The sequence below is a fragment of the Hemicordylus capensis genome, chromosome 4, assembly GCF_027244095.1.
Source record: "Hemicordylus capensis ecotype Gifberg chromosome 4, rHemCap1.1.pri, whole genome shotgun sequence".
Lineage (NCBI taxonomy): Eukaryota > Metazoa > Chordata > Lepidosauria > Squamata > Cordylidae > Hemicordylus > Hemicordylus capensis.
Window position 1 is genome coordinate 157,674,592 of NC_069660.1, and position 14,316 is coordinate 157,688,907.

General features: G+C 44.6%; 1 protein-coding gene across 8 annotated transcripts in view; it reads right to left on the reverse strand.

Moving 5' to 3' along the window:
• The window catches only part of RASAL2 (RAS protein activator like 2), a 358,844-nt gene that overhangs the window by 139,195 nt on the left and 205,333 nt on the right, over positions 1-14,316 (reverse strand). Inside the window, exon 1 of one of the 8 annotated variants that reach the window (XM_053249714.1) lies at positions 1,271-1,305. The exons of the other annotated variants lie outside the window; for them this stretch is intronic. Coding sequence (XP_053105689.1) covers positions 1,271-1,283 — 13 coding nt within the window. The 5' untranslated portion in view covers positions 1,284-1,305. Of the gene's footprint in view, positions 1-1,270; positions 1,306-14,316 lie in introns of those variants that run through there. 8 annotated transcript variants of the gene reach the window in all.

Consider the following 14,316-nt stretch of genomic DNA (forward strand, 5'->3'; position numbering starts at 1 on the left):
GAAAATAACAGCAATTTCAACATTCAGCATGGACAGCTATTTTGCTGTGGCTTTCCAACCACCACCTCATTTAGCTACAGAAACTTAGCACAGAGTTACACCCACCCACCCACACAATTCTGATATATCTGACAGTGGAGCACTAAGGCACATTTTGCCAGGATACTGTCCTTTAAAGATAATACTTTAAAATACAAAACCAGTCTCTCTCTCTCTTTCTCTCTCTGAACAACTTGTCAAGTTCCTGGTACAGTTTTTATTTTTCCAAGTTCACAGAAAAGCAGGAAGCTTTGCCTGGTACAAACTGACACTGACTACAAGTTAATAACACCGCCTGGTAGTTGTATATTTTGAATGCAACTTCTTGCAATTTTTTTAATACAAAAAGATTAAAAAGGTGGATTTTTACTCTTAGCCCACCAGCCTCTAAAGTGAGGTTGGGTTAAAAAGGCTATTTTAAAAGCCTGACATAATTGAAACACACACAATTACTTTCATCAGTTTCTTTCTTTTTTTAAAAAAGCACTCTCGTGTGTTGTCTCAGGGCGAACACACTTTAGTCTGGAATGAGAATGTGTTTAATGAGGTATAGAAGGGAGAGAGCTTTTTTCTCACACTGTGCTTGTCGTAAACTTTTTCATTCAACTCACAGATGTAGTAAATGTACAATACAGTTTAAACATCACTTGTGAAAAAGATCTTAGAACACTAGAAAGCTAGGGAATGAATATGTCCAAATGAAAGACTGTGATATATTCTAGTAGACCGGCTTCTGTTGTTGACAACATAGAAGTTTTTGAGCAACTGCGTTTCTACAGGGATTTCTCCAGTCTGTGAAAGTTAAAGTTTGTACATGTGCTCCAGTACAATTTGGTTCAATAAAGGGACATCCTTTCACTGCCCGTCTTCCAAGATTTCATAGGATTATCAAAACACCCTCAACTTTTACACAGAAAGCAGAATGGCAACCAAAACCCTTCCCTGAGCTATCCCACATTTGCATTTGAGACACAGCTAAAAAGAAAGCAGTTTGATACAATGCAGATAATATAGTAAATATATTCAATAATATACTTATTAGATAATATACTTATCATATAGATAATATAATATAGATAATATACTTATTTTTAACAACAGAGAAATGGAACAATAGTTTTCACCAGCCTGTTTTCAAAACACAGCTCCAGTTTTTCAGGCTGCAGGCTTCCCTGAATACACATCTGCAATATTTGTTGAAGTGTAGACTCAACATGAAAGAGGACCTTACCTGAAACCTGCATGCTGTGATCCTGCCAGTGCCTCAATCATGGTCCTGCCAGCATGCCAGCCCCTGTCTAACAACACCCTTTCAGCAGCCACACGCCTCGTCAGTTCTCTGCCCCAAACAGTTTGGAATGTAGAAATGCAAGCACCAAAACTGAGGCCAAGCCTCTTTATTCAGTTCCTTGACTGGGGGCAGTGAAACAATAGCTGCCTTTTCTCTTGCTCTCATTGTCTCCCACGGCATGCAAGTGTATTGGAATCCCTGTGTGTGAACAGAGGCAGGCTAAGAGGGAAGGACGTTTCATTTCACTCTCCCCAAAGGGGTGTGCGTTAGTCTGAGTAGGAGGTGGCTTCATGCAGCCAAAACATGAGCACAGCTAATGAAAGATCAGCTGACTTTAGAGTGCTGCTTGACAATTCATGTACGGCAAATGTCTTCCCAGCCAGTATCACACCAAATCAAAATCTGAACAAAGGAGCAGGGCACCAAACAAGGAGTATCAGACTCATTAATAGGGAGACAAACACATGTCAAAGGGTTTCATATGAAATGGAGAACTGTTCCCACCCCTGCACTTCCTCCACAACTCGGGGGGCGGGGGGGAAACAAACAACTTGCAACAAGTAGCTAAAAACAGACAAATGCATGAGCAACTTGTTCTGCCTGAATTTTGGTTTTGAACGGGATCTTTTAAAAAGTGGCACAAGGTAGTCTAGAAACTTGCTTTATAGCTAGCTAAAAAAATTTATTACAGTCTATTGACTAGCAAAATACAAGATGCCTTCCACATGAGGCCAATAAACCAACAAAATAAATACAAGGCCTTGCTTTATTGAAAAAATCCCACACACAGAATTTCAGTACACACTAGACTATAGAATGAAAGTATCTCCTTTTTAATGTGCCAAGGGGAGGCAAGCACACCCCGCATCCCGCTCTTCTGTTGCTAATACAATGCCTTAGACATGACAATTTTTTTAAAAAAATTAACATATTTTTATATTGCCCAAAACTTACGTCTCTGGGTGATTTACAACAAAATGTTGTAACACAACACCAGCAAGGATAGAACATCAAGTCTGAACCATTTTAAAGAATTCCAACATTTGATTCCCATCCAATTCCCATCTGCTCCTCTGGCACAGAAGAGAACAGTCTTGAGAAGATCCTTTTGCCTGGCACTACAATTTAACCATGAGCAGAAGCCAAACTGAACATATGCATTCTCTCTCGCTCCTCCCACACACCTTCTGCAGGTTGTTTTTTTTAAAAAAACAAACAAACTTGGGCATTCCTATTTTCTTCCTTCCGATTCACTGGACACCATGATCTCTTGTTTCCTCTGCTGTTTCTCTCCTTCTAGTGTCCTCTGAAGGCCTTCCCTGTTTTCTTTCATTGTACATTTTTGACAAGCTTCTGTTATTTTGCCTCTTATACAACACACCTGCAGACTGCCCTCCTCAGCCCTGCAGGAATAGCAGCAGAGATTACTCCAAGGGATAGCAGGTGCTCCCCACAAAGTATTCCCCTTTCCCCTTTTTGCTCCCTCTTCCACCAGACTGGAATTTTACAGCAGTGTTAGACAATACAGTCATAGTATATTATGGTCCTATAGCTTGGATTAATTATTTTTTAAAGCCTCTTTTTAAATAACTTCAGGTTGTTTACCTGTAACTGTGGTTCTTCTAGTGGTCATCTGTCCAGTCACACAGATGGGCTTCGTGCTTGCGTGAAGAGATGTTTGGAACCTCACAAGCTTTCCTTTCTCTCTATAAGAGTCCTGAGGCTCCTCCCCTCTACCCCTTAATCAAGTGCTCCTCACACTCCTCCTCAGTTCTAGAGTCTGCTGCTACATAGCTCTGCAGCAGGGAAGGATGTGTGTGGCTGGACAGATTACCACTAGAAGAACCACAGTTACAGGTAAGCAACAGGGACTCTTGCCCGAGGGTGGCAAGGCTGGAGGAATCTGTCAGCCCCTGAACAGGCTGTGCCTGTAGGTCTACTGGGGCAGCTGGCGGCACGTTAAGGGAGGCAGAGGGAGTCGGAGACAGAGTCCCAGGCCCTCCCTGTGGGATAGATCCCACTACATTGAGCCCCGAAGGTGGCGCAGCTGATTGCGCCATGTTGGATGAAGCTGACAGAGCGTACTCCACTCCCATAGAAAGAGATGGAATCTCGAGGCTCTGTTTCTCCATGCTTGGCAGGTGAATTTCTGGCAATGAGGACAGGTAGACACTAAATAGGATTCCCCCAAACAGAGGAGGCAAAGATTGTGCCCGCCAGTAGAGGGAATAGTAGATCAGCAGCCTGAGCAAATTTTAAACATTACTTTGCAGGCCATACAGGGTGGGGGGGGGAAGGGAGGGTAAAACAGTTTAAAATAAAATAAAAAATGCAAAATTGAAAGATTGAATACTGAAGATATAAGAAAAGAGAATAAGAGTAAAATAAAAGGGTTCTGTGATTTCGTCTATAGAAAGCTAGCAAGGTTCATTCAGAAATAATTCTTCTTCTGCAGACGAAAAAAGTGAGGAGGAGGGTGTGGAGCACATGACCAAGGAGTAGAGAGGAGGGGCCTCAGGACTGATATATAGAGAAAGGAAAGCTTTTGAGGTTCCAAACATCTCTCAACGCAAGTGTGAAGCCCATCTGTGTGATGGACAGAGACCTCTAAGAAGACGCCTCATTCACTCACTCCACTCCAGAACAAGCAGCAGAAGCCAGTGCAGCCAGGTAGGTAGGAGACTCCTCCAGCCCGCCAGGAGCCAGACCAACGCTTTAACTTCCTTCCTGGCAAGGAACTGAGTTGAGGGAGATCATGTGCAGGGGGAAGCAGGGTCCTTTCTCACCACTCCATTCCTTCTTGCTACATTGTCTTGGACAGGAAGAGAAAATTGGAAGAGAGAGTCTGGAATGCAAGCTGAAAGGTTAGGGACTAATCTAAAGAGACAGAATTTTTCAAAGGGAATCTGGCCCATTTTCTGAATAAGTTTGAAACTATCAAGCATGCCTCATTAATAAGGTAAATAAACTAACAAAATTAATTATCTTGCCTCTATAAGAATTTTATGTATCAAAATCCTCACTCCCCTAACATTATTTGCCACCCCTTTGCTCCCCCAAGCTAAATGTTCTAGAGTCACCTCTGAACAGCAGCACTAATTGTCCCAACTCCTGCGATAACATACAAAGAAAAATCCAAAGGAAAGCCCCAGGTCAAACCTTGGGATGCTGTATGTGTATTCAATATTCATACCAAGTTGACCAGGCAAACAAATACAGATTGGAAGTTATCTTTGCCTCCCACTTAATACAGCAAAATTAAAAGCAAACAATCCGAGCCAACATGTTAGAGCTGGACAAATCATTGGTACTGCAGGGAGACCTGGGTTCAGATATGGAATTCTGTAGTGACACTCAGCTAGTCTTTGGCTCAGTTCAGACAGCATGTCAAAATATATTCAGTAGAGAGTATTCAGTAGAGAGGTCAGACACCATGAGAACTGTACGCCCCAGGGATTCTTATTATTTATATATATTCTTATAATATTTATATACCACTTGAGAACTGTGTTCCTAGGCAGCGTAATTTAAAATACAACAAATGTAAAAACAGAATAAAAACAATTAAAATAATTTTCCCAAATAAAAACAATTAACAGTTTAAAATTAAGTAGCTGGCCTGGGTGCAGAGCATCTGCACCTCTAGTTCTCCCTCGTTCTGGGCCCCTCATTCTCAGCCCGCCCCCTCCTCTTCCTTCTTCCAACTTCCCTCTTCCTCCAGCCACCTGCCGCTTTCTCCCCCCCCCCCCCGCTGCCGCTTTTGCTTTCTCTCCCCACCCACCCGCCAGCCTGCCCACTGGCCTTATGTTCTCTGCTGCTGTCACTTTCCTCTCCCCCTCTCTTCCCTCATGAACTCTTGCGAGAGCTGCCACGCATGAGATTAGCAACAGGTAGTCTAAGAGAATTATATATAGAAAGAGATTTTAATGAAAAGCCTGAGAAAACAGGTGCATCTTGAGGATCTTTTTAAAAAGCAATCAGAGATGGAAATGCTCTTATTTTGTCAGGGAGTGTCAAATGCTTGGGGTGCTTTCACAAAGGTGCTCATTAGCATGCTGGGCTCAAGGAGCCATGGAACACACGCTTTCTAGAGGACTTAGTCCTTAGTGAGTGCTCAGAGGTCCCAGAAAAACTCTCGACTGACTTGCACATGCTCAGAAGTAGGGATGTGCAAAACGTTCGGGTACAGAACAATCTGTCCCCGAACCAGGCCGTTTCGGGCGATTTGTGCACAAAACAAAGCCAGCGTGGTGTAGTGGTTAGAGTGCTGGACTAGGACCGGGGAGACCCGAGTTCAAATCCTCATTCAGCCATGATACTAGCTGGGTGACTCTGGGCCAGTCACTTCTCTCTCAGCCTAACCTACTTCACAGGGTTGTTGTGAGGAGAAACTTAAGTATGTAGTACATCGCTCTGGGCTCCTTGGAGGAAGGAGTGGGATATAAATGCAATAAAATGAATGAATGAATGAATGAATGAATCGCCTGTTTGCAAGTCCCAAAAGCTTTGTTCACAAAACAAATCGCCAAAATTTCGGCTCCGAAAGTTTTGTTGTTTTGGACCTCCATTTTGTGGTGATCTCCATGTAGTCTCCATTTTGTGTTCGACATCTATTTGAATTTCCTGCCTTCAGATCAGTGAATGAAAACATGGGGTTATCTGCTGACAGTTGTTCCCAATTAGCTCTTGCCACTTCTGACTGACTCCACAATGGCCAGGGGAAGGGTCAAAGAAGGGGCAAGTTCAAGCAGAAGGGGAGTTCAAGGAGGGATTTTCAATCATATTTGAACAGGTAGCAGCCACCATTCTGCCTTTCTGCCTCGTGTGGGAGAAGAGAGAGAAAGAGAGCTTAGCTTAGCTTTGCCATGCCATGCCATGCCCATGCCTATTGCCTTGCCAACCTGAGCCCAGCCAGCCTTGCCACCCAGCCTACCTGCCTGTGCTGGCTACTGCATGCCAGCCTGGGAATGGATATCTGCTGCATTGCTTTTTTGTTCCCAAGAAGAATTCTTTTTTCACCCCCTTGAGAGAATCACTGCCTGCCTGTCCCTGTCTGTGCCAGCCACCAGCCCCAGCCCCTGTGGCCACTGGCACATGGCCCAGACACCCCCTTTCCCCCCAGATTTTCCAGGCTTTTGCCCCAGCCCCCCCGCAATCTGAAGAAGGAGAAGACGTCAAGAAGAAGATTGAAGAAGAAAGAGTAGACTCATCAGAGACCAGACCACAGAAGTGGAATACTGGACGAATGTGGGTGAAGCCTTAAACTGAGTGAGTAGTACCCATTACACACACACACACACACACACACACACACACACACACACACGTACGTCTCCGGAACTGTGTATTCTTGGTGTCCCGTCCCCCCCCCCCCGTTTGGAGGGAGGTTTTGGGTTGCAATTGAATTTAAAAAGTTGTGTGCTATTTAAAAGAAGTTTAAACATGGGTTCTGTGTGGGAGGAATCCCCGTTAGCTAGTACTAGTAGGTGGTTAGAAAAGTAGCATAGCCTTGTGGTTTTAGAAAAACAATTCTGTCTTTTTCCCCATTCCAGATTTTTTTTGCATTTAAAAAAACCAGAAGCCTGTCTTCCAGCCCTCTGTACCCATAATATATCAGTATTAATATTCTCTGCCCAGCAGCCTACAGGCTCTGAGTGGGGCAAGAAGGCACAGACTCTGGCCTCCTCCCTGCGCCCATTTACCCCCCACCCACAACTGCAGCATTCTGATGCCATGGCAAAAATTAACCCTAAACCCACTAACCCTTTCGCAGAGCACACACACACAGGTATACTTACTGTGCTTCCCCGCTACATAATCTCAAGTCTAGCAGTGCGTGTATGTATCTCTCTCTCTCAATTCAAATGCCTTGGATGGTTTGTTGTTATGCCTGTATTTTGGGGACCTCATGGATAGGCACAGGACTCTCTCTCTCTCTCTGTCTGGACTTTTTTGCAAAGAAGATTGGGTCATATTGTGACTTCCAGCATCACCATCATTTTTGTTCAAACTAGATTGCTTGCATCTACAATAGGCTGTGCTGGTGCCACAGGCAACCGTTGCAGAAATGTCAAAAAAAAGTGCCAAAAAATTGTGTGTCATTGTTGTCATCATCATTCTTTTACTTGTGTAGGTGGGAGGGGGGCCAAACCTCGCTGTTCCACTGGCAGAATGTTGTTTTGCGCCCTTCCTTACTTAACCCGCTTTTATGGCTGGGTGCCACAGATGTAGCTGTGTCTGTTGCTTGTGGATGAAAAATGCTTGGGGGAGGGAGGGCAGGGCACATTTGATGCTGTTGTTGGCCCTAGTCTGCTGCATCTGTGATATCACACTTGCTTGCTTGCTTGCTGCTGGCTGCTGCTACCTGCATTGGGAGGTGGTGTGTGGGGCAATGCATTTCATTGTTGTTGTTTCACACTGTTGCGTGTAGATCAATTGCATTTTGGAGGGTGGGGTGGGACACAATGGATGTTGTGAGTGTATGTGCGTGACCTTTGGAAACCTTGTTCTTTGCAAAGCTCTGTTGTTGTTGTGTGCTGCATCCATCCTATGGGACAATGGGAACAGACAGTCCCCATTTCTGCCTGTGGGTGCCTCCTAGGAGTGCCACAGTGGGTCAGGTGGTAGTGCCCCAATGGGTGCCTGCTACCACCCAGATTCCAAAGGAATTGGGCAAAGGGCTAATTTTTAAAGAATTTCTGAAGTTTGTGCATCTTTGGGGTAGAAGAGGGGCAGAAGAGTGAGTCGAGTGGTTGTGCCCCAATGGGGGCCTGCTACCACCCAGATTCCAAAGGAATTGGGCAAAGGGGTGATTTTTTTAGAATTTGTGAAGTTTGCGCATCTTTCGGCTTTTCCCCATAGGCAATAATGGGGGTTTCAGAAGCCGTGTAACTGCACTTGGGGGGCACCGGGGTGGCCCAGAGCAAGTGGTGGTGTAGTGCACATAGGTTGCCAACCACCCCCATACCCACAAGCCCATGGGGTACTGGGTATTGTTGTTTCTGAGGTGTTCTGAGTGTAGATTCTCTGGTAGCAAATGAGAGTGGATTCATTGTTTGTCATTGTTTGTCACCCTGGGCAACCCTGGTGCCACCCCACTGGGGAGTTATAACTAAGGCTGCTGGAATCCCCATTATTCCCCATGGGAAAAATCTTAAAGACGTGTAAACTTCAAAAATCATTTTAAAACCAGCGCTTTGCCCAATTCCTTTGAAATACGGGTGGTAGCTTCCTTGTACCCATTGGGGACTACCATCAACCACACCCAGCTCTGGGCCACCCCTGTGCACCCCACGTGGAGCTATAAGGTTGCCGGAATCCCCATTATTCCCTACGGGAAAAATCTTAAAGATGCATAAACTTCAAAAACTCTTTTAAAATCACCCCTTTGCCCAATTTCTTTGAAATTTGGGTGGTAGCTTCCACCCATTGGGCACTACCACCCCCCACACCTCTTTTGGCCCTGGGACAATTTAAAAATCTGAATTGATTTGGAAAATTTGGGTACAAATCAAATCTGGGGTGATGGGGAGGGGGGTCAGATTCAGACCCCAGAGAAATCAGGGGTGTTTCAATTCAGGTACAAATCAAAATGAAAAAATCAATTTGTGCACATCCCTACTCAGAAGCCAAGTTTACATTTCAAGTCAGTGAAAAATTCCTCGAAGAAATGGTGCTCAATTTATAATGCAACTGATGCATACATGATAGGAGCTGGAGAATGCTCATAATGTGTTATAACATTCTAAGCATTATGGGCATTATGAGCTGGAGAAATCTGAATTTTAGCAACATTGCTAAAATGAAGGCAGACAAAGTAAGAGCTCACAGAAAATGAAAGCAGACAAGCAGCTAAACAATGTTTTAGAAGCTCTAAACTACTTGAAAAACAAATTACAGCTTGGTGTAATGTCTGAATTGAAGTGGTATCTTCTCACTTTAGCTTACTGTGCAGGGGTTATTGTGAAAATGAAATTGGATAAGCCCCATGTAAGCCACCCTGAGCTCCTTGGAAGAAGGCACAATACAAATATGATAAAATATATTGTATTGATTTCAGACATAAGGCAAGTGAACAGACACATGGCTACTAGTGTGCACTAGCGCAAGACAAAGGCTATTACACAAAAACCAATGGTAAGTGAAGCAAGTTCCTTAAAACCCTTCTCCCACTTATTATCCAACTAGTTTTTGAGATCATCTATATCTATAAATAAAAATTTACAGAGCCTGGGTGGAGAACAGAATAACAGTGGCTTGCCCAATGCATTTAAAGAGTGTATGGCCAAGCTGTGATCTGAACCCAGGCGTCCAGGCTCTGAGCAGAGGTTTAAATTTACATCCAAATCACTACTTAGCATTTATATAGTGCTTTAGATTCAAAGCACTCCATACACTTTATCTTATAATCCTTACACCAATCCTGTAAAGTAACTCAGTATCATCCTTATACTCTAGGTTGGGGGTGGGGCACTTAGGCTGAAAAAGAATGACTTGCTTAAAGTCACAAAAGTGAGTTCATGGCAGAGGCTAGACTTGAACTGGGGACTTCCTAATTTGTAGTTCCATCTCTCATCACCACAATGCAACAACCCTCAGATCATTTCCTGTATCATACTAGGTCACTGTTTCTGAGTTCCTGAAAAGAGTCTATTGATATCAGAGAGCAGGTTTTTGATCACAGAAAAGGCTGTCCACGTTATAAGCCACTAGGGACCTTTTGCGGTAGTGGTGATGCCTGTGGCCTGGCTGACTTAGGTGGCTGCCTAACATAGAGTCACCTCTGGCTGCCACTGGCTGAGCTGCTCCTATCGTAGCAAGCAACAGAACAGGCAGGAGGGCTTACAGAATGGGGGGGGGGAGAGATGGGAGTGAAGAAAGTAGCAGGACAATGGGAACAGAGAAGAGTCAGGTGGGTCTAGGAAAGGAAGTGCAGAGCATGTAGCCATTCACAAGAATGAGGCGAGAAGGTGGTCAAGTGAGCTAACTGAGAAGGGATGTTGGACAGAATGGGCAGAAAAGCAAAGTAGAGGTATATGCGGGCCAGAGGCTGACATTCACATATGGATTTAAAACAACCAGGCAAATGTTTGGCTGCAAACCCCTAGCATCTTTAATTGCACCATCCTCCTTCTGTTAAGACCATGAGAATTGCCTTAGGGGGATTAAAGGAAAGATCCACTTAGCCCAGCATTCATTTCCAAGACTGAATAGCCAGATCCCCTGAGAAATGCACAAGCACAACATAATGCAGGCTTTTGAGTTGCTCATTACATCTGTAGAAGGAATCAGTGCAGCTCAAAATCTTACACATTTGGTCCAATAGAGGGTAACAAGTTCCCCATCCCCCATCTTGTGTTTCTCATTCTCAGACCAACCAACAACTTTACAGCTATTTCTCTTTTTCCTTCAATATTTACACAGCGTGCGTTCACTGCATCAATTATTCTCTGAGCATCTCGCAAAAGGATTCTACAAGCTATATATGAAGAGTCAGAAATTGAGGTAGTTCCGGACACATTTCCTCAAAGAACCTCTACTTAAATATCTCAATGTATCTACCAGCAACTCTGCACTATGACAGGGGGAAATCTTATTTATGTATTATTTGTCTATGTAAACTGCTTTGAGAACTTTGGTTGAATTCGTAGGAGCAAAACCAAGTTATGCATTTAAGGAATATTGGTCTTTATGATGGAATGCAAAATGGGAGACACATCGCATAATTTCATTTAGAAGGCATTCCTGGAAGGAAACTGCTGAACCCCAAGTGGGAATGGGTTAAACTCCCCTTTAAACCATGTTAAGTTGGTTTAATAGAACTAATTTCTATTAACCTGAGGTCCAAAATCTCAATGTGTTTTTAAAATGTTATTTAAAATATGTTATTTATTTAAATATGTTATTTTAAATGTCTTAAGTAACAGAGAAGGAGATGCTCTTATTTCAACTAGCCGACCCCGCACAGAGCATCTGTGCAACGCTTTGGGGCCAGCTGTTTCCCTCTCCCTCTTCCTCCTGCCCCGGTATTTCCTCTCTTCCCCTTCCCTCCAGCCCCGCGCTCTCTAGCCCTCCTCCCCTCCTGTTCCTCCTCCCACACAGAGCTTCACCGGGCAGCAGGTGGCTAAAAAGGGCCCCACCGGGCAGCAGGCAGCCAAAAAGGGCCCCGCTGGACAGCAGGTGGCCAAAAAGGGCCCCGCCACCCACCCACCGCTGCCTTTTTCTCCCTCCTGTCTGCCTGCCGCGGCTTCCCCCCCATCCGTCCACCTGCTGCAGCTTTTCTCTCCCCCCACCTGCCCGCCCGCCCCGCCGCCGCTTTTCTCTCCTGCCTGCCAGCCCGCCAGTCACCGCTTTTCTCTCCCACCTGCCCACCTGCCGCCACTGCTTTTCTCCCCCCCCTCCTTCGCCCGCCCACCGGCTGCCACCGCCACTTTCTTCCCCCTCTCCTCCTCACTCCGCCAGGCCTCTCGCCAGAACTCTCGCAGCGTGTCACGGAATTCCTCCGCCAAATCCTGGACACACATGCTGGCTAAGAGAATTAATTATATAGATAGATGGGGAGCATATTCCAAAGCCCCAGGGTAGCCACAGAGAAAGCCTGGTCCAGGTTCACCAAACAAGTCGGTGGCAACTGTAACCGGACCTCTCCAAAAGATTGTAATGGTGGCAGGGGTTCATGGCAATGGAGGCACTCTCTTAAATGTTAAAATATGTTATTTAACATATTTTTATACCACCCAAAACTTGCATCTCTCATCAACCCTAACTTATTTAGCCTGCCAATAAAAGGATTCTTGAAATACTGAAGCCGTTTTCCAAAGTGATCCACTTCTTTTCATTACAAACATTGCAAAGTGAGTGAGCTGCTTTGAGACAAGTTTGAAAAGATGGACAGGGGTGGTGGTGGTAGGAAGACAAGAAAATGCAAAGACTACTGGTAAGTTCCCCATAAAAAAACAAAAATTCTACTCTAGGTAGTGACAAAGCTTCCTCACAAATACTGTACACAGCCTCTTCCATTTAAACGGAAATCTGTCACAGTGGTAACTGAGATATGCTCCGAAGACAGTTGCATATGATTTCAGAAAGTGCAGGAAAGAATAATGTAGCAACATGCATTTGCTCAGTGATGAACAGAGCAGGTGATAGGTTCAGATAGAATAGCAACTCAGAGTGCTTCCAGGCTCAGAAATTTACTATTGCTGAGACAAGTACCAATAATGTCTACAAGGTTTTACAGTGTTTAAAAGAAAACTAACTGGTAAACTAGGCAACAGTGAAAAGGAAGCAAGAGCCAGTTGCTTGTCTTGTCTAAAAAAACCCTCATGCAAGTATAAAGAGAACAGGTGGGTGCTGTGGGCTCCTTCTGCTGTTACCTGCCTGCTCCCGCTTCCCCTGTGGGACTGCTGCCTGCTGCCTCTGTGTAACATCTGTAGGGAGTGTGAGCAGGATTGGGACCAGTTCCTGAGTGAATCAGCAGTTCCTCGGGTCATCTGCCCAGCTTTGGGGCTTTATAGGAACGCTGCCTGTGGTGAGGGCCAGGCTGTTTGGCTCAAGATCCCTCCTGGGTGTGTAAAGGAGGATGGGTATTATAATTGGGCTTCTTTTGGAAATCTTGGGTGAGTTGAGTTTTAATGTGTCTGTCTGGAAATGGGGAGACAGGGGGTGTATCCACTGATTATGGGGCAGCTATTCCAGTGGTGGTGGGGAACAGAAGAAGTAACATTGACAGGTCAGCAGGCCGTTGCAGGGGAAGGGAAATCAGAAACCTAACTGCTGTCGCCCCTTCTGGCTGTCCTGCCAGCTCTTTGACCTTGGAAAGCAATGCTAACCACCCACAGAGCTTCATCTTGCTCCTTTGTAATGCCAGGTCGGCCAAGAATAAACCTGAAATCATCCATGATTTGATTATGGATGAAGGGGCCGGTCTGGTATGTATTACAGAGACTTGGTTGGGGGAGGCTGGTGGCCCAGTCTGGTCCCGGCTTCTTCCTCCAGGGTTCTCTGTTGAGGAGCAGGGGAGGGGACATGGCCAGGGAGGTGGAGTGGTTGTGGTCTACAAGAACAATATCTCCCTTGCCAGGATCCCTGTCAAAATGTCTGACCATATTGAATGTGTGTACCTAAGTTTGGGGACCAGGGATAGACTGGGACTTCTCTCCATTGGGAGTCCCTAATTGAGCTGACGGACTTGGTCTCAGGCTTGGTGTTGGAGTCTCCCAGGCTTGTCGTGCTTGGAGACTTCAATATTCACTTACGGACCAATTTGTCCAGGGCGGCTCAGGAGTTCATAGTGGCCATGACCAGAGGCGTATCTAGGGAAAATAGCGCCTAGGGCAAGCACTGAAATTGCGCCCCCTGTCCAGACATCTGGCACCATCCTTTCAGATAACTTTACCATAATATCAGCTCAAAAATACAAGACAAGCTCCTTAATCTTTTAATATTTCAAAAACTATTTAGCAGTGGACGGAGCCAGACCAAAAAATGCTGGAAACTATATATTTCAGTATGCTGGGGCTCATGAAATACCCAAATACTATGTGGAGGTGTACTTGGAAAACTAAACAGAAGTGCCTGTCTAATTCTCTACTATGCATTGTAGCATCACTATTACATAAGTTTTAAAAATAAACTGAGAATTTGACTTTTCTCAGATACTCTGAAAATAATTAAAGGATATGCAGAGTAAACTGTGTCACTACTTGGAATATATTCTAGTATTTCAGAAAGACAGTTAAAATGAGAGACAGAGAGCAAGAAACTCCCACTGGGCCTTAATACTATGGATTTCACACTGATTCAAAGACAAACTCACCATTAATAGCCACATTATTAAGACATCACATTTAACTCACTTATCACAAGAAGCAAAGTAAGAGCAAATGAATACAATCCTAGTTAATAAGCTTCAGCTCAGTATTCACAAGCCCTGATTCTCTGTACATAGTGCCAAACTGAATAATACAGTGACTTATATTATATTA